Genomic DNA, 24,911 nt, shown 5'->3' on the forward strand with positions numbered 1-24,911 from the left:
GGAGGGGAGGGGGCCCTGGGGAGGGTGAGGGACCCCTTGGGCAGAGAGGGGAAATGAGAATAGGCCACTTCGGGGCCCCAATCACCTTGGTTGTGGGTCAGAGCCTGAGACATGGTCCCCAGCATCCCCCCCACCGCCCCCCGCCAACCAGGCAGATGAGGGAGGGGGCAGGAGGGTTTGGTCTGAGCCTTTTGGGACACCAGGCAGCTGGGCCTCAACTCTGCCCTGGCCTTCAGCCCCTAACCCCTCTCTAACCTGTCCTGGGAGAGCTGGAGGGCCCGAGGGTGAGGGCTGGGCTCCTCTGGCTCAGGTGGTTCCCAGACCAAGAAGCCTGTGGGGCTCGGGCTCCAGCCGCGTTGAAGGACTCACCCTCTTCGTTTCCTGGGGTGTGTGGGAACTGGGGCTGGCAGGCGTCCTGGGCGGGGAGGAGCATGCTGGGTGGGGTGATGGGAAAGGCAGGTGTGCGTGGGGGTAACTGGCGCTTCCTGGGGGTGCATCATCAGCACAAGCTAAACAGGTTTGACGCTGATGCCCTAGTGAGGGCCCGGGCCTCAGCCTCAGATTCCTCCCATTTGCTGGTGTGATGGGCAGAACTGGAGGCCCTCTGGACACGGCTCAGGGGCGGGGCCCAAGGCCAAGGGGGTCAGAGAGTTCTGGCCAACGGTGAGGGGGTAGGTGTGCAGGGGTGGGGGCTTTGGAACTTCTCACCGCCCAGCCGTCTGTCCGTCCCCTCTGGGTCCTCCTTGGTCAGAACCAAGCAGGCTTGTTCTTGATCTCAGAGAGGCGGATGGTGCCTAGTCTCTTCTCAATAAAAGGGAAAATGCCCACAAGCAGGATGAGTGTGTGAGTCCCTGCTCATTGTCCTCACAGCCCTCCCATTGGACAGAGTCCCTGGCACCCCAGCCTCCGGCTGGGGAGGAGGTGCCTGGGCCTCAGGGGAGCTCCTCCGGGGGCGGGCAGAGAAGCAGCCCTGGGCTTTTGGTGAGGACCCTGCTGGGAACTGGCTGTCCTGGGATCTGGGCTCAGCCACAACAGTCCGGGGGGGTTGGGGGAGGGCATGCCTTGTCCTGCCCCTCCAGCTCCAAGTCCCACGCCTCCTGCCTGATCAGTGACTCCCCTCTCCCCTCTCCTGGCGCTTAGGTCTGGCCATGTGGCCAGTGGCACCTGTGACCACTTGGTGGGCAGCTTTCTCGGCAGGTGTTAACTGATCAGTTAGTGCCCAGACTGACCTGGCCCGGGGGTGGCCCTCAGGGTGGAGCCTAGGGTGCCTGAGAAGGCCTGAGAGGGGTTGTCCCTGGTGGCACAGGTGTGGCTGGCACGGCTGCCTCATTACAGGGAAATGGGTGGTGGCTCAGTGGGGCAGGGACGGACTGCTGGGGACAGCCCTGCCCACATGCTGCTCCCAGCTGGACCGGAGAAGGTGGCAAGGCCAGACAGCCCAGTTTTGCTGCTGCACCAGCCATGGGGTCCGAGGGCCAGGTTCCCCTGGGCCCCAGGTACATGGGCCTCTGGGACTTTGAGGCTCGGACTGCTGAGGAGCTGAGCTTCCAGGCAGGGGACCTCTTCTACGTGGCCAGAAAGGAGGAGGAGTGGTGGTGGGCCGTGAGGCTGGATGGGGCAGGCCGGGCCCTGGCTGAGGGCTACGTGCCCTACAACTACCTGGCTGAGAAGGAGACTGTAGAGTCGGAGCCGTGAGTGTCCCTGTGGCCCTGGTGGGTCACTCCAAGGCACCCCCATCCCTGGGCTATGCAGCCCCATATGAGCTTGGGACAGGGGTGTGTGGGGACAGAGCTCTGTGCCTCTGTGGCTGGGCTCTGGGTGTAGGCAGGCGCCCTGGGCTGCCATAGACTGGGAACCCATGGTTCCATCTCCCTACCCCTGTCCCCCTGCGAGGCCAGGCCTACCATCCTGGTCTTGGGATCCCTGGCTGGGCATCTGTGTGTGACTTCTGGGGAGGGGGTCCTGAGGCTATGGCCCCTCCCTGGGCTTCCCCATGGTCAGTGCACAGTGTTGGGCCCAGAGAGGGCAGAGTCTGGGCCTTCTGGGGAGTGAAGCTTTCCTCCCCTTCCAAATACCCAAAACCAGACATGTGGCCTCATCAGAGGGAGTGGGAGTTGCGACAGGCCAGCTGGGGTGTGGGCCACAGACATGCTTCCTATGCCAGCATGACTGCCTGTCACTGGCAAGGTAGCTCCAGGAAGTGACGACAGTCCTGAGGGGCTGCCCAGGAATCTTGGGCCACAGGAGCAGCCTGGCCTGGGCATGCTCACACGACCCAAGGAGGTTCTATGAACTCTGGGTAGGGAGTCCCTGTGTGCCTATGTGCCCCACTGATGGAGTGCCTACTGTGTCCTCCTGGAGGGACACAGCACACACTGGATGGCCTCAGGCAGGGTCAGCATGGCCAGGGCAAAGGCCCTGAGTCCTTGGGAACACAGCACATTTGAGAAGTGGAAGGAGGCAAGGAGGTGGGGTTGGGAGCAAAGGGAGAGACTCCAGAGGTGCTGGGCAGGTAGGTGCGAATGGGCTGTGAACCCCGCAGGGCTCAGTGCGGGCCAGTGGTCCTCTGTGCGGGTGCTTACGTTTCAACAGGGCCTGGGGAGTCGAGGGTGCAAAGGGCAGAGTGGCTGGCAGCAGAGGTTCCCTGGGGAGTCCCACTGGCCCCACCCTGCCCTCCAGAGTCCAGGCTGGTCCCTGCCCTGTCGCTGGGAGTCGGGGTGTGAGAATGGGTGTGTGCTGGTGCATGTGAATCCTCAGGTCCCAGGGCTTTTGAGCACCGTGTGTCTGTGGCCCCAGGGGGAGAAGGTGCCACAGGGTCACAGGACAGTGTAGCCCAGGAACTTCCCTCGTGGTCCAGTGTTTAAGATGCCGCACTGCCATTGTAGGAGTGTGGGTTCCATCCCTGGTTGGGGAACTAAGATCCCACATCCTGCATGTTGTCTGGCAAGGCCAAAACAAAACAACAACAACAACACAAAAAACCCAAACAAGATGAGTCCAAGTGCGTGGCTGCAGAGTCACATCTGAAGTTGGGGATGGGTCGCTGCACCCACAGGATGGGGGGCTCTATCCCCACAGACATGGGATGCCCCAGGCAGAGTGGTGGGGGGCCTTTCCCACTTCTGGATCTCCAGGCCTTTCCTGGTATCCAGAATTGACCACTTGGGACATTTGGGGTTGGCAATGGGCAAAGAAGGGTGCTCTGGGTCAGTGAGTGTCAGAGGGCACCTGTGGGTTTGGGTTGGGACACAAGGAGGCAGAGGGTCAGATCAGGTGGGGCTGGGACTCAAGGTAGGGGCCGAGACTTAAGGCGGGGGCACTGGGGGGATCTGCTCTGCTCAGAGTGCCCCCATCCCGCAGGTGGTTCTTCGGCCGAATCTCTCGTTCGGAAGCTCTGCACCGACTGCAGGCCATGGGCAATGAGCAGGGGTCCTTCCTGATCCGCATCAGCGAGAAGCCAGGCGCCGATTACGTCCTCTCGGGTACCCACTTCCTGCCCTCCCCATTTCACAGCCCCCCCACCCACCCCCGGGCCTGACTTCCAGACTTCTGGTCCCTAAACCCTTCGTGCATGTAGAGTTCAGCCCCTCTGGCCTATCCTCTCCCCTGTGCTGGGACGTCTAGACCTTGCCCTGGGAGCTCTGACCCTTGGTGGGCGAGGGCCCCAAGGTCTGGGCCCCTGTCCCGAGGTCCTGCTGGGTCCTTACTTTCCCCGTTGGGGGCCCCTCTTGGCACCTGTTCATGAGTGCCCCTCTCTGTCCAGTGCGGGACCAGCAGACCGTGCGCCACTACAAGATCTGGTGGCGGGCCGGCCGGCTGCACCTCAACGAGGCTGTGTCCTTCCCTGGCCTGTCTGAGCTTGTGGATCACCACAAGGTCCAGAGCCTATCCCACGGCCTGCGGCTGACCTCGCCCTGCCGGAAGGTAGGGGCCCCTGACCCCCATGCCAGACCCTGGCCTCCCCACTGCCCCTTACAGGGATACGAACCCTCCAGTGGAGATGGGTGTGGGTCCTTGCTCAACTGCCCAGGCAGCCTTGGGGACACTGTCTGGGGACTCTGGCACCCGGGCAGCTGTGGTTGTACAGAGCAGGGCATGGGGGGAGGGTGGGCACTCTCACCCCTGGGCCAGCAAGAGGTCAGCTGAGTTCCTGCCATGTCCTGAGTCTCTCCGGCCATATGCCCTGGCCGGCAGCCAGACAGGACTTTTGTCTGAATGGCAATCAGGCCAGTGTCACTGGTTCAGAGCAGATGGAGGGTGGTTTTTGTCTGCTGGACACAGAAGAGGTCAGCCTGGCTGGGGGCAGCCTCTGTGAGCCCGGCTATATGCTGGACACCAGGACCCTCCCAAGCAGGACGTGGCTGAGGCTGACTTCATGTGGACGGGTGCCCCCGCCCATGTCCCTGCAGCACGAGCCAGAGCCCCTGCCCCACTGTGATGACTGGGAGAGGCCACGGGAGGAGTTCACACTCTGCAGGAAGCTGGGCTCCGGCTACTTCGGGGAGGTCTTTGAAGGGCTCTGGAAGGACAAGGTCCGAGTGGCCATCAAGGTGATCGCCCGAGGTCAGTGGGCCCCAGGCCAGAGACTTCTGCCTCGCTTGTGGGGGTCGGCTGGCCCAGCAGCCTTGGGTCCCGACGCCTCGCCCACCATTCAGCACCCTAACCTGGACCATGTGTGGCACCCAGTGCAGCGTCTGGGTGGCTTTCTCCTTTCATGCTGCTACCCAAGTGCACTTATCCTGACAGGAAATTTTAAATTCTCAATGTAAATGGAAGAAAAGCCCTTAGAATAAGTAATCACCAGAAATCTGAAAAGTTTCATCTAGACTCTTCTTAGATGAACCACCCACTTCAGGAACCAGGGACCCAGGGCTGCAAGCGAGCACATTTAGAGGGAGTTCTAGCTCCACATCAGATTGGGCAGGGGTAAACCCCATGGGGTATCTGTGGTGCCTGGGGTATGGGGAGAGCTGCTGGTGGGCATAGTGGACCCCCCACGTGAAGAGTGGGGATGAGGCTGTGTCTGACCTGGCATCTTGGCCTGGGAGATGGGGTATCCGGAAGGGTGCCCACATTTCCTGAGCTGCTGCTGGTACGGCTGGGTGGAGGGGCAGGCAGAGGGCCCCCAGCTTCTCCAGAGGCCACACCCAGCGAGGCTGCCCACCCCCACAGCCGACCTTCTGCACCAGCACACGTTCCAGTCGGAGATCCAGGCCATGAAGAAGCTGCGGCACAAGCACATCCTGGCCCTGTACGCAGTGGCGTCCGCGGGGGACCCGGTGTACATTGTCACGGAGCTCATGCCCAAGGGGAGCCTGCTGGAGCTGCTGAGGGGTGAGTAGGGGCACCAGAGTGACTTGTGCCAGCTGGAGGGAACGGGAGACGTGCACAGATGTGTACCCCACACCACGCACAGGACAGCCTGGGGTTCTGGGGGCTTCCTCAGCACTTTTCTGCTTACAAAAGGATTTAAAATATCTTGTGATGAATGTACCACTTGTTCATTGTAGGAATTTGAGAAAATACAGATAGGATCAAAGACAAGAAAAGCCCCCCATCACTCCTGCACTCACAGTGAAGTGAGGCCTCGTTAGTCAAAGGCTTGGTGTGGCTGCAAACCCTTCCTGCTACTGGGACACACAGCCTAGTCTCACTGCTGTCCTCTCTTCCTGGAAGACACTGTCGCTTCTTCTGGTGTTTGTGAACATGCTTACACAGCCACACAACTGCACACACTCACATGCCGTGTATCTCACTGACGCACAGACCTCATCATCTCTAACAAGAGCCATCACTTAACACCCATAGCAGACAACCACAGCCAGTGAGTGGAGGCGCCACTGTGTGCAGACGTGGCCTGACTGCAGAGATGCTGCAAAAGGAAGAAGTGTGCATGCAGGATAAACTACACCCAGTATGCATGTGTGTGCATCGGGGGGTCTACTTTAATACAGCAACATTGGGAATACTTTACAGTTGATCATTGCAAGCAGTTTCCCATATCATTAAATGTTCATCAGAAATGAAATCCTGATAAGTCTGTGGGCCACCACGTGGATGTGCCATGTCCACTTAGGTGCCTGTTGTTGAAATCTTCTGAGGTTTTCATGTAAATAATGCTGGGCCAAACATCTGTGTACATATGTCTGAGTTCTTACTGCTTCAGTGTGGATTCCCAGAAGGAAATTCCAAAGGGTTATGTGCTGACTGTATCAGCCTCTACAAGGCCTGCAGTGGCTCCACAGTTCCAATTTAAAATCAGGCCATCTGCCCTTTGCCCCAGCCCCTCCCCTGAGCATGCGAGTCTGCAGAGAGGACTTGGCCCTGGCTGGTCCTGTTCACCCACGCCTCCCCTGGCCTCTGCAGACTCCGACGAGAAAGCCCTGCCCGTTTCGGAGCTGATGGACATTGCAGCACAGGTGGCTGAGGGCATGTGCTACCTGGAATCGCAGAACTACATCCACCGGGACCTGGCTGCCAGGAACATCCTCGTGGGGGAAAACAACATCTGCAAAGTCGGGGACTTCGGGCTGGCCAGGCTCATCAAGGTAGGGGCGGAGCAGGGTGGAGAGCTGAGGGGGCAGGGCACGGGCAGTGAGGGCACGGGTCACTGGAAGTTCCTGTGGCCTTCACGTTTTCAGGTGAGATATGGGCTATGGAGCCCAAGCTGTCCCTCAACAGGGTTAGGAGGCTCCTGGGAGGGCAGTGCAGGCCCTTGGACAAGTCTAGGAGGACAGCTCTGTGCCCAGAAGCTGCGAACACGGAAGTCCCTGCTGAGCGGGTGGGTGGCAACGGCAGGACAGGGCGCACAGGCAAGCAGGGTGTGGGGGAGGCACCTGGCCCAGCAGGCTGGCAACATAAGCACTTCTAGGACTCCCATTAACACACTGAGAAGTTGAGGGGATTCCTTTAGTCATGACACCCAGAGCTAAGTGTCAGCCATTCCTGACTGCTCCTCAAGCAGACCCTGCATTCCCCTAGCTTGGCTGCTAACCTGCTGCCCCCGCCCAAGTCTTCTTGAAGCTCACTCGAAGCTCACTTTCAGGGATTCTCTGCCCCTTGTTCTGGGAGGCTTTCCTCTGGGTTCTGCGACTGGTTTTCCAGGGCATGGCCTGTGGGTATCCAGGCACGGTCTGCCAGCTCAGCTCCCAGGAAGCCATGACATGGTGTGGGTCCTGACCGCACAGTTGCCCACCACGTGCCAGGCTCCCCTGGCCTGTCCCTGCTGCAGGGGTGGCCCCCAGGGGTGGCTAACCCAGCATGTGTCTGATTGCAGGAGGACATCTATCTCTCCTATGACCACAACATCCCTTACAAGTGGACTGCCCCAGAGGCGCTCTCCCGAGGGCATTACTCCATCAAGTCTGACATCTGGTCCTTTGGGGTTCTCCTCCATGAGATTTTCAGCAGGGGTCAGATGCCCTATCCAGGTACTGGGCCCCAGCATTGCAGACTGTCAGCAGGGAAGTGGGGGGCTGCCTCCTGGTCACACCCCCCTGCACCACTCACTGGGTATCTTCCAGGGCCACCAGTCAGAAGAGGGCGGTAGGAGTACCAGGGGTGCTGAGGGTACTGGCCTCCTGCCTCCAGAGCGTCCTTGTACCACCCACCGCAGGCATGTCCAACCACGAGGCCTTCCTGAGGGTGGAGAGCGGCTACCGCATGCCCCGCCCCCCAGAGTGCCCGCCCACCACACACAAGCTGATGCTCTCCTGCTGGCACAAGGACCCTGAGCAGAGACCCTACTTCAAAGGGCTGTGGGAGAAGCTCTCCAGCTTAACAAGGTACGAGAACCCGCTCTGAGCTCACAGCCTCCCTGCAGTTGCCCAGAGGCCAGGCCACCCCTCATGAGTCAGGCAAGGCCTGAGGGACCTCAGATCATGGCTGTGGACCACCCCGATTCACTGAGGATTTGCTGAAGGTACGGACCACTCCCAGAACCAGCTGGACACTCCTGGGAAGGGGCTCTGGCAGACCTGGGCCTACGCCTTCCCCAGTGCAGCCTGGAGCTGGGGTTATCCCTTTCCCTGATGCCAGTACCTGCAAAGTGCCAGGCACCCCACAGCCAACGTCTACCCTGGAGGCTCCAGGAGCAAGATCACCCCTCTTTCCTCAGAATGGACCTGTCCCTGGTCCTGACTTGAAGCCCACCAACTAGCAGGACCAGGGTCAAGCCTCCCTGGCCGTGTGGTGGGGACCTAGGCTTTGGCTGCACCCCCTCTGCCCCCTGGCCCTGCCTGAGACTCGGACTTGTGGGGGCATGATCCCCCAGTCCTCTGCAGAGATAGACACTGACACCTGCTCCCCAGGGCCAGTGCTATTCCTGTCCACCTGCCCTGGCAAACACCTGCCCTGGGGTGTCTGGGGGCCTCATCTGGACACTGTGGCCAGGACTGGGTGGGGGTCAAGCTAATCCTTGTGGTGGACCCTCCCGACTCAGCCTTAGCACTGACCACCACCCTTCCGTGGGACCACAGGAGAGCCTGTCCCCGAGCCTGCAACGTGCCTGGACACACAGAGGGCAGGCAGGACAGATGGTGTAGGCTTTGGGGGCTACTAGCCACCCAAATGCCTCAGGATGGACTCATGTGACTTAGAATGGAGTTGGGGAGGGGTGGCCAGAGGAGGATGGGCCCCTCCAGCACAGCCTGGCCCTTGAAGCAGGGGAGGCCACCCCTCTAAGCTTGACTTCACACCAAAGCTCCGTCCACTGCCTCACTGAACTGCCCTCTCCTGACCCCAACCCCCAGTCAAACTCTGCTGGCCACTGAATGTGGACACCACCAGCTCACCCCCTCAGGCCGGTCCCAGGGGGCTGGCAGAGGATGAGGACCTCTCCCCCGCAATACCACATAGGCCTCCTGAGTCAGACTCTGCCCAAAGCTGGGCTTCCCTGGTGAGAGGGACCCACAGGAGCCGCCCACACTTGCTTCCCCTCTGCCTCAGTGGGATGCCAGGGGCCTCAGATCCACTCTGGGGATTGGGGGCCCTGTCCAGAGTGTGTCCTACAAGAGGAGAGAGGAGGCAACATCCTTAACAGAAGACATGTGGGAGAAAAGAGGGCAAGCAAGTTTGAGGACTGCCTCCTCAAGGTCCTCCAGGGGGCACTGGCATCCTTCTGACCCCAAGGTAGAGACTCGCGGGCCTCCTATAGCAGCAGCAAGAGGGGCCAAGGGTGGAATGACCTCAGCAGCTGCCTTGGAAGCTTCCGCTCTGATTCTTGGACTGCCTGCTCTCCCTGATTTCCCGAAATAGCCAGGCACCCCACCCCTTCTCAGATGCAAGTCTCCACACTCACTGGAGCTGTCTGCCCACTGAACCTGGGCCAGACCTCAGAGGCGGCCCCTAGGAGGGGTTCCAGGAAGGCCCAGGGAGCATGGCCAGCTCTCTCATGCCTGGGAATGAGAAGGCTGAGGGGTTAGTGACTTTTCCCTCGGGGGTGGGGGAGCACACAGGTCTCTCTCTCTCTCACACACACACACACACCAGGCTGCTCACTCCTGGAGTTTATTGTCCACTTGGTGCATTGGTGCAAGGCACAGGGTCATGGGGTGTGAGGAAGGGGCGTTCGTGTGGCTTGGATAGCAGAGAGTGGGATTCTCTCAACTTCCTTTTTGGTGTTTTGCTGTTTTGATATTAAAAAGTGAACTGCTTCCCTTGACTGTAGCCTGCTTGGTCTTGGGGAGAGGAGGGAAAGGGAGGGTACAGGGCAGGGGGAGGAAGAGGGCTCTGATGAGCCTAGCGCCTTGAAAGGAAGCCTGGCAGCTGGTGGTGGTCACTCAGGACGGGGGCCTGCAGTTGGTTTTGCCAGGCTGGCCGCTGGGCTGCTGCTTCCCCACAGCTTTCTGAGCCAGGTCACATGTGATCGTGCTGGTGGAGGCCTGGGCAGACTCCGAGCTGGGGGAGAGCAGGAAGTCAGAAGCTGTTTCCACTTGCCCCCGACCCTCCCCCCACACTGGTCCCCAGAAAGGCACACTCACTGCTCTGGGGACTCCAGCACTGTGGCCATGAACGGGAGAGTGGACTTCCCGAAGAAGAAGCTAGCCCACCAGTGTCCCGGGTCTGCTTTGGGGAGACCTGAGAGAAGCAAGGCAAAGTCAAGGTCCTGCTGTCACTCCCTGGGCATAGACCTGGGAACAGAGGGGTCACCGCACTCACCCGGGTGGTGGGGGATGGCTTCCCCGGGGTACTCGGCACTTCCGCAGGAGCTGTTACTGGAAGTGGAGCCCAGGCGGCCTGGAGAGAAGAGGCCCGCTCAGCTCCACGGGGCACCGGGCCTCAAGTCCACCGGGCCTCAAGTCCACCCGGCCAAGCACTGGCTTCACGGGCAGCGCAGGCCGGTGTTAAGGGTCCTTAGCAATTCACTCCCCACCCGATACAGGTTCTCAAGCAACTGGAGCTGACCCCATAAGCTCTAGGCGGGGGAGCTCTGGACGGACTGGGGCGCGGGCAAGGGGCTGACTTACGCCGGTAGTAGTCGTGGGTGGCCACGAGCGAGCCGCTGGAGGGGATGGCTGCCATGCTTTTGCTTGCGGGCTGGTGGAAACCTGCGCACGCGGGGGTCGGGGAGCCCCTTCGGTCACTGCTGCCTCCGCAGAAGGGCGCTCCCCACCCGGGCTGAGTCGACCCGTTCGGACCCCAGGGTCAGGTCAGCCCCGTGGGCTTCCGGGAGGGGCGGAGGCCGGGTTTGTTTACCAAGTCGAGGCGGGGATCCGGAACTCTCGGCCCGCCCTCTCCGCGCGGGCGGCTCCAACCAGCCCGAACCGGCCGCGAGGGACAACAAAGGCGCTTTGTGCGCTGGGCCGCCGGCCTGGGGCTCCGGGAAGCGGCCCTACCTGTGGCCGACGCGCCCCTAGCTCCGTGCCCCGGGTCCTATCCGTCGCCCCCTGCCCACCCCGCGCCCTTCCGACTTCCCGGTCGCCCGGCGGTCAGCCCCGCCAGCCGTCGCGCACCGGCCGCCCCCTGCCGCCCATTCGGGCCGCTCGACTTCATCCACGCGCCGCCCGGGCCCCACCTCGGCGGCGACCCCTCGAGGGCCTTGGCGTGAGATCACGGACGGTGGGCACGGGGGCGCTAGGCCACAGAGCCCATCTGCATAAGAAAAAGCGGGAGGCCACTCCACAAACTAGACGCGAGGGCACGCACGCGCGAACGCGTCCCCCTTATAAGGCTGTACGGCCCCGCTCTCGGCCCCGCCCCAGCCCCGGCGAGACCCCGCCCCGCTCTCGGCCCCGCCCCAGCCCGGCGAGACTCCGCCCCAATATCGGCCCCGCCCCAGCTAGGCTCCGGTCCCGCCCCAGCTGGGCTCCGGTCCCGCCCCGCCTAATTGGCTGCGAGGCCAACTAGGCCCCGCCCCAACCTCAGCTTGGCCCCACCCCGCCCCGCCCCCGTGGCGTGGCCCTCGCTCGTCCGGCCAGGAAGAAGTCCAGCCCTGTTGTCTGTCTGACTTGGAGTGCCGGGCAGCGCATCCTAGCCTGGTGTGGGCTTGAGGTGGTTAAATAACCGCCGCCCCAGCCTGAAAACAGGCCCTGTCTCTCTCCCACCTCCCATCCCCGCTTCCTGGGCTCTGGCCATCATTTGGGACCCAGGCCTCCTGCTAGTCCAGCCTGTTTGCACCTTTCCAGCTTATCGGAGGCAGGCGTGCTGGACGGTGGCCCCTGCACTTCCAGTCTGTTTTTGCTGCTGTCCACAGCCCAGGGCTGAACCCCTGTCGTGCCCCCGCAGTGCCTGTCTGCTCTGGCCTTGGCTCAGAATGGGGCCCCCCCCCCTCACCCTGGACAGATAAGAGGGTGTTGGCTAGTGCATGCCCAGCCCTCAACCAGATGTGGGCCCCAACTGGTGCATGCCCTCCCCCAGCTGTCGGCCTGGTGGTACCCAGAACGAGCTGTGTGCCAGGGCCTTCCAGCCCTTTAGCGACTTCATTGTGGATGGGAAGCTGGGGAGCCCACCCATGTTCACTGCACAGCGCTAAGGGCTCCAGAACCAATTCTGCGTTCCCAGCTCCAGCCTGCATCCAGCTGGTTGGCAAGCCTGGGTTGGGGAGGAGAGTGGAAAGTAGGGCAGACAGATGGGGGTGCTTATGTCAGTGGGGGTGAGTAGAGAGCTCTGTTTGGGGATGTCTCCAGTAGCTGTGAGGTCCCTAGTTTGGGCAGCCCCAGCATGTTCCCTGTGTAGTCTGGGCCACACCCTGGCTCTGCAACCAGGAGGAGGACTTTCTTTCCAGTGTGGAAAGTAGCCTTCTCCCCCACCCTCAGCCTCCTCCAGGCCCCAGGGCCCAACTGCCCTTGAAGGGGAAGCCTCCCTGTTCTCCTCCTGGCTCTTTGGTGCTAGCCCTGGCTTGACAGTCTAGTCCTGTGGGCTGGGAAAGAGACAGGTGCCCTGACTGGACCTTGGGCCATTCTGTCCACCTGGCACTCTGGTGGGCTGAGCACCTGCTGTGAGTATATGGCTTGCCTGGGCACAAGGATTGGTGATGAATGAGGCAGGTGCCCCTTCCAGCAGAGGGGCCAGTTAAGAGAGAGTAGCCACACTAGGTGCTGGAGGGGGAACAGGAGAGAGGGTGTCAGGCTTAAGCTGGGGGCTGAGCAAGGAGGAGGTGAGGTGGGGCCCAGAGCTCAGAGCTGCTGGGCAAGAGGAGGGGGCCCTCTGGGCCTGGACAGGGTTCCATGGCAAGACCTGCAATGGGAGTGGCAGCCAGGCATGCCTACTGCTCACTGAAGGATCATTGATAAGGTCAGTGCAGTTGGTACCAAGAGGGTGGAATGTTCGGGCAAGACCCAGGCTTGTCTCGCTTACCTTCCCAGGCCACCTTTCAGCAGCCCACTGGCCAGCCTACCCCCATCCACCCCAGTCTCAACCTCACCAATGATTTTAAGAGTGGATAATCTGAAAAAAGGGTAGTTTTTTTTTTTTTTTTAAGTGATAGTGTAAAGGCTGCATTTACTAAGCCAGGAAGGTAGAGGTTCTGCCAGTTGCTCCCCATAGCTGGCCTCAGGGCACCTGAGTGGATGGTGGCATGTCCTGTTTAGAGTGGAGAAAGGGGTAGGCCTTTTGGCCTCCATCTGGTCTAACCCCTCCATCTGGTGTGAAGGGGTCTCAGCCACTGGGCCCTGCCCCTTCCCTGGACTCCCGCATCCCTGTAGTCAGCGTCCAAATGTGTGGGCATCTCGTGGGTGCCTGTCGCTCGTGCCTCCAACAGGACCGGGGTTCCAGGGACTAGAGCTCAAGAGGCCAGCCTGAGGGGCCCGCCCAGGACCATGGACAGCTCATGTGATCAGGAAGTGGGGCTAAGATTTGGCAAGGTGCCTGCTCTGGATCCTGGGCCTGCTGGTTACTCAGGAGGGGGCACAGCTGGGAAACTGAGGGCTGCTGCCATTCCTGGGGACCCGGGAGGCACACAGAGTACCCCTCGGGGAGAGGAGCAGCAGTGTGAGGAGTGGAACCCCTGAGGCAGACCCATTCCATGGTGGGGTCTGAGCAGAGAGAGCTTAGGGGCAGAGGGCCACCAGGGCTTCTGCTGGGAGGTGCTCAGATCTGGAGGCTGGTGCTGACCTTGCTGCTGTGGCTTCTACCACCCAGAGCTCATGGATAACCCACATGTCCACCGGGGGCGGTGAGTGGGAGACCCTGCCCTCTCCAGGCTCAGTCCCCTGAAGCTGAGACAGTGCTGCCTTAGCACCAGTGCAGGGAGATGAAGAGGCCCTGGAGCCAGAGGGAGCCCTGATGCACTGGGCTGTGGGTGTATGTGTGTGCTAAGTTGCTACAGTCATGTCTGACTCTTTGCGACCCTATGAACTGTGGTCCACCAGGCTCCTCTGTCCATGGGATTCTCGAGCAAGAACGCTAGAGTGGGTTGCCATTTCCCTCTCCAGGGGATCTTCCCTACTCAGGATTGAACCTGCATCTCTTATGTCTCCAGCATTGGCAGGCAGGTTTTTTACCACTAGTGCCACCTGGGAAGCCCAGCCTTGTGGGGATGGGGAGGTTGAAGTTAAGTCCTGCCTCCTGGTGGGGAGCAGAGGATAAGATGTCCCAGCGAGTCCGCGGGGGTGGATGAGCATGTGGCACTTTAGTCACTGCAGGCAGGCCTCATAGCCTTCCAGTCCTGCCCCTGGGACCTCAGCAGCCTCTCCTCCTCGGGGATCCCAAACAGTGCCAGGCCCCTGGGATGGCCCTAATGCAGCCACATGCCCATCTGTTCCCTGAGGGATCCAGACCCCTGCATCCCTGGGGCTCCCTGGACCTGGATCAGGCCTGGGCAGCTGGGTAGGAGGGCTAGGGAAGAAGGGAAGATGTGCAGGGGTGGTGGGGTCCTGAAACCCCTCCTCCTGGCCTCAAGAAACCATGGGGCCCCCACATCCAAACAGAGCTCAGCTCCCAGGGTGACGGGAAGCTTCAGATCCTCAAGGGAGAGACTGGGAGGAATTCTCAGGCTGCCCTCTTTCCAGGTCAGGGCTGAGACCCCCCAGAGGCTGTTGCTCCTCCAGAGCTCAGTGGTCCTCAACTCGGCTCCATTCTCTCCTCCCCTGGACCCTGGCTCCAGCCAGCAGGGCTCTGCTCAGTCTGATCAGGCCATATGACACCCCTCACTGGTCAGAGCCTTTGAGCCTCTACCTGGCTGAGGTCAAGGCCAGCAATGTCCTGGGGTCACCTTTGGCAGCCCAGATCTAGGAACCTGGGCTGGCAGGGCACTCGGCTGTGACTTGCTGTGGCTGGTTCCTGTTTGGGACTCCCTCCTGTAGGAGTGTCTTGGGAGCAGCTGCTGAGACAGAAGGTGGGATCAAGATGTGTGTTGGTGACCAGCACCCCGGGAGGGAGCTGAGGGATGCAGGACTGGGTGAGGGGTGATGTCAGCTCAGGTGGTTGGCCCAGATGGGCTGCAATGGGGCCCATCAGGAGTCCTGGAGTGAGGAGAGATCATTAGGGTTGAACTGCATTGAGCCCCAGGAAGCCAACCAGGGAATTGAGCCCTTGGGCATGACAGCTTTGTAGCCCAGGCCAGGCCTAGAGGAGGGGGTAGTGGGAGCCGCTCCCAGCTAGGCACTGAGGCCTTCCCTGAAGGAACTCTGGTGGGGGCTTCCCCCACCTTCCCAGGCCACCTTTCAGTGGCCCACTGGCCAGTCTGTCCCCCTCCACCCCAGTCTCAATCTCACCAAATGATTTCAAGAGTGGAATAATAAAAAAAAAAAGGGTAGTTTTTTTTTTTTTTTTAAGCATTAATGTAAAGGCTGCATTTACTAAGCCGGGAAGGTAGGGGTTCTGCCAGTCACTCCCCATAGCTGGCCTCGGGGCCCCTGAGTGGATGGTGGCATGTCCTGGTTAGAGCGGGGAAAGGGGTAGGGATCTCGGCCTCCATCTAGTCTTGCCCCAGCCTGTGGACAGCATGGCCTGATCCCCAGATGGGCTACACCCCTGTCGGGGATTCCCAGAGGTGCTGAGTGGACCTCAAGGTCCTTGTGTTGCTGACACCCCTGGGTGCGGCTCCAGCATTGGGGGAACACAGGCTCTGGGCCTTGAGGCCTGGGCTGGGGCTGCTGTAACTTTAGGGTGGGTGTGACAGGGGCTAGGCTTGGGAGAGGCTGGCCCAGGTCTTCCACCATCCCTTGAGGATGGTGGCCCAAGTGCTCAGGGGCTCGTCCGGTGCTCAGAGTGGGCAGGCTGAGTCTGGGGTCAGGATGCAGTGCTTGAGGCTCCAGCCACCTGGGGAAGCGGTGGCATGAAAGCCATAGGGAGGCCAGAGACAGTCACATGCAGGACATCCTCACTGTAGGGGGAACAGGATGGCTGATGGCCATGGGCTCCCTGGGTTCAGGGCAGGATTTCGGCCTGAGGTTGGGGTCCTGGCTGAGCACCAGGGCCTCGTGGGATTCCTGAGCCCTGTCCCTTCCTGCAGACTGTTAGGGGCAGCACCTTCCTGACAGGTGTTCTGTGAAGACCAGACAGGGCGGCAAGGGGCTGGCTCAAACCCCGGGGCTGGCTCAAACCCCGGGCTGCTGCTGTCGTGGGCCCCGTGTGTCAGTCTTGCCACAGGTGTTTGGGTGTGAGGTGAGGGCTCTGCCAAAGGCTGAGCAGAGCTGGGGCCCTCAGGGCTTCTCCTCCTGCCCCTGGGGAACGGGCTCCCCAGTAGGACTCCAGCCCAGGCCCTGCCCCTGCCCTTCAGGTCGGAACACCCTCTTCCCTGGGTCCCAGCTATGCCAGGTTTCAGCACTAGCTGGAGCTTCTGTAAGTGACATCACCACTTGCAGAGGAAATAAAACTACTGACTAATATGTAATGAATGCCTACTATGTGGGGGCACTTTGTGTGGCCAGATGATCACTCATCCATTGTCCTCAGTGTCCTTGTTGGTAAAACAGGAAAGTACCAGGACCTAGCACATAGCAGGTGCTTATTAAAAGTCACTATTTATAGCACTTTTTGCTACTGAAAACACCTAATTGTTTTTTTTTTTTGCTGGTTAAGTAAAATCTGGGAGGGCTGAGCTTGCACCTGTTCTGTCCCAGTAACTAAGAAAGACTTGGCCCTGTTGTGGGCATTTAAGAAATATATCTGATGAAAGGGTGAATTGTGTAAAGACATGACAGATTTCCAGCATGAAGGAGTGAGGAGGTCAAGAAGATTCTCCCTTAAAAAGCAAATACAAACCTAGGAACAAGCATTGCAATGCCCTGGAATTCCATCCAAGGCATTAAACAACCCACAAAGTGTTTCTTCATCAAGAATACCGAGCTTTAGGATAAGATCTAAAATTCCTCCGTGAAGAAGCACCAGGAGAACCCCAGTTGGCATGAGAAATGACGCCCGGCAAACAGGTTTACTGGGATGGCAGATGCTGTAGTGACCAACGAAGGCTTTAAAGCAACTGATGTAAAAATGCACCAACACACAACTGTGAGCATTCAAGTCAAGTGATGGGGAATGAGGTTGACAAACCCAGTTATGATCGAAACCAGACAAGAAATAGAAAAGGAGGTCCTTGGGAGTTCCCTGGTCCATTAAGAATTCACCTGCCAATGCAGGGGACACAGGTTCCATCCCTGGTCTGGAAAGATCCCACATGCCTCAGGGCAACTAAGCTTGTGCATCACAACTACTGAGCCCATGCCCCCAGAGCCCCTACTCTGCAATAAGTCACCGCAAAGAGAAGCCCATGCACTGCAACTACAGAGTAGCCCCCGCTTTCCTCTCTGCAACTAGACAAAAGCCCAGGGGCAGCAATGAAGATCCAGTGCAGCAAAAAATAAATCATAAATAATTTTTTAAAAAGAAAGAAAAGAATGTCTTCAGTCTTGGAAAGAGCATCACTTACAGCCAACCAACTCCTGGCAAGTAGGCCAGTGTGGTCCTTGATGGAGAAAGACAGGATCTTTTCCCAGCACCAGGCAGGCAGCAAAGATGTCCACTCTCACCACGATTATTCGATGTCTACCAGAAGTCTTAGCGGGTGCAATGAGACAAGAAAAAGAAAGAAAAGGCATCCAGATTGAAAGTGGGAAAGAAAACTGTCCGTCTCCAAGATACCGTGGTGGTCGTCATCAAGGAATATACAAAAAAACCTAATGAGCGAATGAGATTTAGCCAGACTCAGTCAACACACAAAAACCAGTTGTACTCCTGATTTACTAATGATTTACAACTAGAAGCAGTTAGAAACACCATATATAATAGCCACACTCTGCCATGAAACACTGAGGTATAAACCTGACAAAATGAGTATAGGATTTGTATGCCAAAAATTAAATGCTAATGACAGAAACCAGTGAAGGCCTAAATAATGGAGACTCAACACAGTAGAGATGTCTGTTCCCTCCAAACTGATGTACATATTTAATGCAATTCCAGTAAAAATCTCAGCAAGGTCTTTGAAGATGTAGGTCCTAAAACTAACACAGAGGAACTATGATAACTAAAATATATTTGAAAAATAAGAATATAGAGAAATAGCAATACCCAAATCTTTTTATTGAGGTAAAATTCCCATAAACTAACCACTTTAAAGTGGGCAGCTCAGCAGCAACCATTTAATACATTGACGGTTGTGTAAACTTCTCTCCACATTTCATCACCCCAAAAGGAAACCCATTTTATCCATTAAGCACCTCCCTCCCTTTGCCCCTCCCCTAGTCCCTGGTGACCACTGATCCATTTTCTGTCTCTATGATTTTACTTGTTCTGGACATTTCATGTGAGTGGAATCACACAGTCTTTCCTGGCCTTTTACTTAGGCCTTCTTTCACTCAGCATACTGTTTTCAAGGTTTATCCACATTGTAGCATGCATCAGCACTTCCCCCCCACCCCCCGCAAATTGTTTTACTGCTGTAAAATACACATAACAATTTACCATCTTAACCATCCCCCCACCCCCCGCCCCTTTGGCTGCAGCACACAGCTTTTGAGATCTTTCTTCCCTGACCAGGGATTGAACCTGTGCCCCCTGCAGTGGAAGCACAGAGTCCTAATCACTGGACTAGGGAAATCCCCAAGCCCATGTGGAAATAGTGGGTGCGCCTTCATTGGGTCTTCTGCTCAGGATTTCAAAAGGGTACAATCAAGGTGCCTGTGTGTCCTTCAGGGGCTTGGGGGGATGTATTTGAAGGTCACGTAGTGGTTGGCAGAATCATCTGGGGCTGTAGTACTGAGGTTCCTGCTTTCTCGGTGGCGGATAGCAGGAGCCATGCTCAGCTTTGAGAGGCAACCCATGGTTCCTGACATATGGCCCCTCCCAGGCCTCTCACAACCCGGAAGCTCACTTCTTCAAGGCCAAGAGGGGAACCTCCTGCTCTGGTCTGCAAAGACCAAGTCTTAAATACTACAGACAAATCAAGAGCATGACCGTGCATCACCTTGGTCATGTGCTGTTGGCTACATGTGGCCACAGGTTCCTTCTGCCCTCAAGGGGGAAGGTTATTCCAGGGCATGACTCCTTGGAGGACTCCTCAGACTGTGTCCACTAGGAGCTGAGATTGAAACAAAAACACCAGTAGACCAGCCTTGCCGGTTGGCATTGGCACTTGGGCCTGGCCAGAGTGAAGAGATTGCTCACTTGTTTTTTAGGAGAAAAGATTATACTGAGAGCAACGCCTACTCTAGGCTCCATCTAAGAAGAGATAAAAGTGAGCTCCATAAAGAGCTTTGGGGGGAACAAAACTGGAAGCTGAATCTTATCGAGTGTAGGGTCTTGGGAGGCACTTTGGGGTTCCCAGATTGACACAAACAAAGCATGAAAACAAGCCCACCAAAATCCAGTAATGGAATGGCTGCTAAAATGAGAACCAACAGTATTCCAAGGAAGGTAACAGAATCCAGAGTCTTTACAGAATGTTCATTATTCAGCCAAAAATCAGTTCAGTTCACTCAGTCGTGTCCGACTCTTTGTGACCCCAAGGATTGCAGCATGCCAGGCTTCCCTGTCCATCACCTGGAGCTTGCTCAAATTCATGTCCATCAAGTCGGTAATGCCATCCAACCAGCTCATCCTCTGTCATCCCCTTCTCCTCCTGGCTTCAATCTTTCTCAGTATCAGAATCTTTTCTGATGAGTCAGTTCTTCACATCAGGTTGCCAAAGTATTGGAGCTTCAGCTTCAGCATCAGTCCATCCAATGAATATTCAGGACTGATTTCCTTTAGGATTGACTGCTTTGATCTCCTTGCAGTCCAAGGGACTCTAAGAGTCTTCAAAAGCATCAATTCTTCAGTGTTCAGCCTTCTTTATGGTCCAACTCTCATATCCATACATGACCACTGGAAAAACCATAGCTTTGACTAGATGGACCTTTGTTGGCAAAGTAATGTCTCTGCTTTTTAATATGTTTTCTAGGTTGATCATAGCTTTTCTTCCAAGGAGTGAGCGTCTTTTCATTTCACAGCTGCTGTCACCATCTTCAGTGATTTTGGAGCCCAAGAACATAAAGTCTGCCACTGTTTCCACTGGTTCCCCATCTGTTTGTCATGAAGTGATGGGACTGGATGCCATGATCTTAGTTTTTTGAATGTTGAATTTTAAGCCAACTTTTTCACTCTCATCTTTCACTTTCACCAAGAGGCTCTTTAGTTCCTCTTCGCTTTCTGCCATAAGGGTTGTATCATCTGCATATCTGAGGTTATTGATGTTTCTTCTCCAGGAAATCTTGATTCCAGCCTGTGCTTCATCCAGCCCAGCATTTTGCATGATGTACTCTGCATATAGATTAAATGAGCAGGGTGACAAACAGCCTTGATGTACCACTTTCCTAATTTGAAACCAGTCTGTTGTTCCATGTCTGGTTCTAACTGTTGCTTCTTGACCTGCATACAGATTTCTCAGGAGGCAGGTAAGGTGGTCTGGTAAAAATCACTAGACATGCAAAAAAATAGTAAAATTTCCTCCCTGTCAAGGGAAAACACTAGCTGTCATTTAGTTTTCTCTTGGAGGTAAATTCACCCTTCACTGCCTGCTTTGCAAAAGTGGATCTGCTCACTGAGGAGGAGAAATGCTTACTGTAATTTTGTCCACTGTCACAGAGCAAGTATCAAAGGATGAATTTACCAGCCAGGAGGCAGTACACAAATGACGGGAATAATGTACACACATACACACGGCTCAAAACCCCACCCATGAGGCCTATAGCAGACAGAAATGCTCACACAAGTGGCACGCAGGAGAGGTTCACAGCAGCTTAATTTTCGGCAGCTCAGAACTGGGAACGGAATACTACACAGCAGTGGAAACGGAATGCTACACAGCGGTGAAGAAGCAAACACCTCCCAGATGCAGGAGCACAGGTGCAAGTCACACACGTGGTGGCGGGTGAAAGAGGCCAGAAAAAAGAACAGAAGCTACATGGACCATTCACGCAAAGCTTAAGAGCCAGCAAAGTGGTGTCTGGCAGGAGAAGCCCAAGTCAGGGTGCTTTTGAAGGCACAACAGAGTGTTCTATTTCCTGACCTGGTGGTCAAGCACAACTATGCTTCGTGCAGTTTCTCTAAGTGGTTCAAGGACAGGCTGGAGCCCTGTCTCCCTCAGTGCCCAGTCCTTCCCCTGTCCTCCTGCATCAGTCATTCTAACATCTCCCGAGGCCCCCAGCTCCCTAGGCAGGTTATTCCCAACTGTGCAATTGAGGGGAGCTCTATTCAAAAGCAGAAAACCAGGGCCCCAGGGTTGCTAAGGAGCTTCCTGTTCCCCAGGGAAATTTCTGAACCTGGGAGTGGGAGGCTGGCTTAGGGCTGAGACCTCTCCCTCCCCCACACCAGGGCAGGGGTCCATGGTAACCCATCCAGGTGTGAAAGGAGTCCATGACACAGCACATGCCCACTGGGCCCAGAGAACACTGGCCATGAGGGGTCGTCGGGCCTGCAGACCCTCCCCTGGTTCTCCCTGTGTCCCTGGCCCATAGCAGGGCTGCGCCTTCTTAACCCAAGATCTTTGGGTTAAGATCTGGCTGATCCCAACCTGCAGTGAACTGAATGGGGGGACCTGGCCACTCCCTCTTGCTAGCACCAAGCTGGATCGCCGCCCCTTCGCAGTGGCCCAGAGCCAGGGGCCCAGCCCACCGGAACCCCCTCTTCTGTTTCCCCGAAGCACGGGTGCTGCTCTAGTGCAGGCGGGGCCGCCAGGGTTCCTGGGGAGTGAGGCTTGGCGGGAGGAGTCTGAGGGCCTGGGGGGAGGAGTCTAAAGACTCCATCACCATGGCTACGGCTCCCTGCTGCTGCCGTTGTAGGGGTGGGCGGATAGCTCCCTTGGCCCCAGTGTGGGTGGGGGCGGGGCGGGCTGGCTGCCCTCCCCCTCTATAAGGGATGGTGTCTCCCTCTCTAAGCTGTTCTGGCTGACTCAGGTCAGTCCCATCCTCCCAGACACGCTCGGTTTGGCAGGTGACGTGTTTGGGGGCCTGCATTGCCCAGCAAGTCACCCCGACTCCCCCCCCCACCCGCCGCCCCCTTTCTTTCAGTAGGCCCGGAGACCCAGCCCAGGGCTGGCAGGCTGGTGGGGCCTCGGCGGTCTTGGGCTCTTGCTGGCGTACACATGCCCTGGCCCCGCCCCTTCTCTGATTAGGGGCCGTGACTTTGCTCTTCTGCGGGGAGCTGGTTGCCGAGAACGCCTCCTCACCATGGAGACACTTAATTTGCGGCCTCGAGGGCAGCTCGGTCCCCTGAGTGCCCGGCCTGAAGAGCTGGGGGGCGGGGGAACGTGTCCCCGAGGCCGTCCAGGGTCCCACGGCCCAGCTAGATTGGGAGACAGGTGCGACTGACCCCGCACATGAGGATGCTCACCGATGCCCAGGGGGCAGAGGGCAGCCAGTGTAGCCCAAGGGCAGGGGGTGAAGTCGTTCTGAGACACTGCGCGGCCCTCCCTCTCCTTGCCCCGCCCAGGCCGCTATTCGCGACCATCACCCGGGTGGTCGTCCCCACCTGTTGAGGCCGCGGCCCCCCAGGAAGGCGCACCGCACAGGTGGAATGCTCTGCATTTGCAGGTTATTATTAGCCCGGCGGTGACATCACCCGCAGCCAATGGGAGGCGGGTTTATTTCCAGGGCTGACAGCTTGATAACGGTTAATTTTAGCTGGATCTTCTTTCCCCGGTGAAAACCCCGCCTGCCAAAGAGGGGGCTGCGTGTGTCGCCCCAAACAGCTCACTGGGCCTGGGAGGTGGGGGGGGGGTTGAAGAGGCAGGGCCTGTACCCCTCCCTCTGCCTGCTCCCCAGAAGCTGCCTTGGGAGGCAGCACCAACCTCCTTAGCTGGAGCCCCTTCCTTGCTCTCCCCCACCCATAACCTTGGCTACTCCTGGGGGCCACAGTGACCAAGAGCTCAGATGTGGGAAAGGGAGGCTACGGGGGCGGAGCCTGACTTGGGAGGAGCAGAGCACAGGTGGGACCTGGATGGGCTTATCCAGAAGCAGCACTGACCTGGCTCAGGTCTTCCAAGCCATCTGCAAGCTCTGCCCTCCTTGCTGTGTGACCTCAGGCACTGTGCTTTGCCTCTCTGTGCCCAGTTGATTCTTGATCCATGGACCCTCAGGCTGCCTGGGAGCCTACCATGCAAGGCTGGGTGGCTGTGGCTGTCTAGTACATCATGTAGTGTTTAGTACTGCTTAGTATTTTGTGGTTATTCAGTACTAGTCAGTGATTGGTAGTTATTCAGTACTATTCCATGGTTATTAAGTATGAATCAGTAGTTAGTAGGCATTAAACACTATGCAATAGTTAGCAGCTGTTTGCCAGTGAGTTGTGCCATGCAGTGGTTAGTGCTCCACTCTGCCACTGGGTGTTATTTAGCATCATACCTCCCTGTGTCTCACTACTGTGTGAGCCCAGACGCTGAATCTCCACGGACTCCCAGGGCTCTGCAGGTAGTACGGCTGAGGACACAGAGGCCTCTTGGAGAAGCCACTGGAGACCCCTCCCCAGGGTCAGCCAGCAGACCCTTGGGAAGGATGCTGCCTTCCAGCAGCGGTGGCCACTGCTCCTAGCAGGACAGGGTTCCAGCACTGGCTGGCCCCTGGCACGGGCACCCCAGTGCGGTTTGGTGCCTGCCAGCTGACAGCTGTGGGTGAGCCTGAAGCAGAGAGGCATGGACCTGTGTGGGGGTGTCTGATAAACACCCTCTGAGGTTGCAGGCAGCTGGAGGTCCCCTGGAGGAAGTTGGGGGTGGTGTTCACAGGGACCTGGGCCTCCTGCCCTGTCTGTCCCATCCCAGCCTTGGCCAGTCACAGAGTCTCCCAGATGCCGCCTAACCTTCAGCAGGACGGGACACCTTAAGCCTAGAGACCAGCTCAGCTGGGCGGGCTGGGCTGCGCTTTCCCTGCAGGCGTTTATTTTTAATTCCTGGCTCCTGTTTGATGGAATCAGCAGCGCGAGGAAGTGCCGGGTCACTTGCCAACCATTGCCTACCCGAGGACACAGGGACAGCATAACAGAAGGGCCCCTTCCCCCCCCCACCCCCGAGAAACACTCACTGCGGGCAAGGAAGACCTGCTTGGCCCCCAGCCCATCTCTACTTCCTATCTCTACTTCCTGGCCTGCCGGGGGGTCCCATCGCTGGGGGCTCCTCGTGGGCACTGCCCCATCATAAGGTGCTGAGCCCTGGGCCTCTGCTCCCACCACACATTTCTGAGACCCTGCCTGACCTTCTCCCAGACCCAACCCTAACCTGAGTGTCCTCAGGATGTGAGGGAGATGGGAGAGATGGCCATGGGGAAACGTGATCATGGGTGAGCTGACAAGGTCGGGGGTCCCTAGAAGGGGCCATGACTGTGGTCTTCACTCACCCCTCCCCCTCCCTGAAACCCATTTTGGTCATTGCCCTGGTCTGTGACCACCCCACTTCCCTGCGGCCTGGCACTCTGACCCCGCCAGGGCCACGGCCCGGGACTCTCTTTGGGAGCCCTGTTTTCGTGTCAGCTCTGCGTCCTTAGGAACCCTGCCCATGTATGCAGACCAGGACAGCCCTTGAAGGTCTCAGTGGGCTCTGGGGGACAGACTTCAAGTGTACCCTCCACAAAGAGGGGTCCAGGGTGGAGAACAGTTCTTTCCGGGGGCCTCAGAAGCTGGTGGTGAAGCCTTAGGCCACTTGGCCAAGCTGAGGGGATCCTGGAGGCCACAGTTCCAAGGTCACAGGGAACCATGGGGCCCAGTAGGGAGAAGCCTGGTTTTGGGGGCCTGCTGGGGCACGCCTCTGTGGCAAGCATGTGGGGGCACAGGGCCAGATTCTAGAGTCCCACCAGGGGGGCCTGCACCCCTTAGGCCATCCTGGGGAGACACCTCAGAACACAGGTCCATTGTAAACCAGGGGCAGACGCTACAGCCACCCAGACCCCGGCCTCAGCACCCACCCTCGACCTGGTGCGCTCCCACCCTGCCCCCGCCTGCCGGGTCCCTGAGGTCTGGGCCCGTCCCTGGGACCTCTCTTATGATCCGAATGTCTTCCTGTCTTGTGC

General features: G+C 58.0%; 2 protein-coding genes across 5 annotated transcripts; one reads left to right on the plus strand and one right to left on the minus strand.

Annotated features, from left to right (window-relative positions):
* The first annotated feature begins 15 nt into the window (after window positions 1-15).
* Window positions 16-9,348, plus strand: PTK6 (protein tyrosine kinase 6). Of its 2 annotated transcripts, XM_019972051.2 has the most exons (8): window positions 22-1,691; window positions 3,361-3,482; window positions 3,764-3,924; window positions 4,410-4,563; window positions 5,173-5,334; window positions 6,367-6,548; window positions 7,277-7,430; window positions 7,616-9,348. In XM_019972051.2, the coding sequence occupies exons 1-8, from the start codon at window positions 1,462-1,464 to the stop codon at window positions 7,801-7,803; spliced, it is 1,353 nt and encodes a 450-aa protein (XP_019827610.2). In that variant the 5' UTR covers window positions 22-1,461; the 3' UTR covers window positions 7,804-9,348. The 2 variants fall into 2 exon arrangements, with proteins under 2 accessions (XP_070657390.1, XP_019827610.2); XM_070801289.1 differs by lacking the exon at window positions 7,616-9,348 and having other exon boundaries at window positions 16-1,691; window positions 6,367-7,376.
* A 143-nt stretch (window positions 9,349-9,491) lies between these two features.
* On the minus strand, window positions 9,492-11,180 carry PPDPF (pancreatic progenitor cell differentiation and proliferation factor). 3 transcript variants are annotated; one of them, XM_070801295.1, is made up of 5 exons: window positions 11,015-11,180; window positions 10,467-10,547; window positions 10,159-10,236; window positions 9,981-10,077; window positions 9,492-9,897 (listed from the first exon to the last, which is right to left on the minus strand). In XM_070801295.1, exons 2-5 carry the CDS (start codon window positions 10,519-10,521, stop codon window positions 9,780-9,782), a joined length of 348 nt encoding a protein of 115 aa, XP_070657396.1. In that variant the 5' UTR covers window positions 10,522-10,547; window positions 11,015-11,180; the 3' UTR covers window positions 9,492-9,779. The 3 variants fall into 3 exon arrangements, with proteins under 3 accessions (XP_070657396.1, XP_070657395.1, XP_070657397.1); XM_070801294.1 differs by lacking the exon at window positions 11,015-11,180 and adding an exon at window positions 10,953-10,988; XM_070801296.1 differs by lacking the exon at window positions 11,015-11,180 and adding an exon at window positions 10,696-10,899.
* Between the last annotated feature and the right edge of the window lie 13,731 nt (window positions 11,181-24,911).

This window comes from Bos indicus, chromosome 13 (assembly GCF_029378745.1).
Source record: "Bos indicus isolate NIAB-ARS_2022 breed Sahiwal x Tharparkar chromosome 13, NIAB-ARS_B.indTharparkar_mat_pri_1.0, whole genome shotgun sequence".
Classification (NCBI taxonomy): domain Eukaryota; kingdom Metazoa; phylum Chordata; class Mammalia; order Artiodactyla; family Bovidae; genus Bos; species Bos indicus.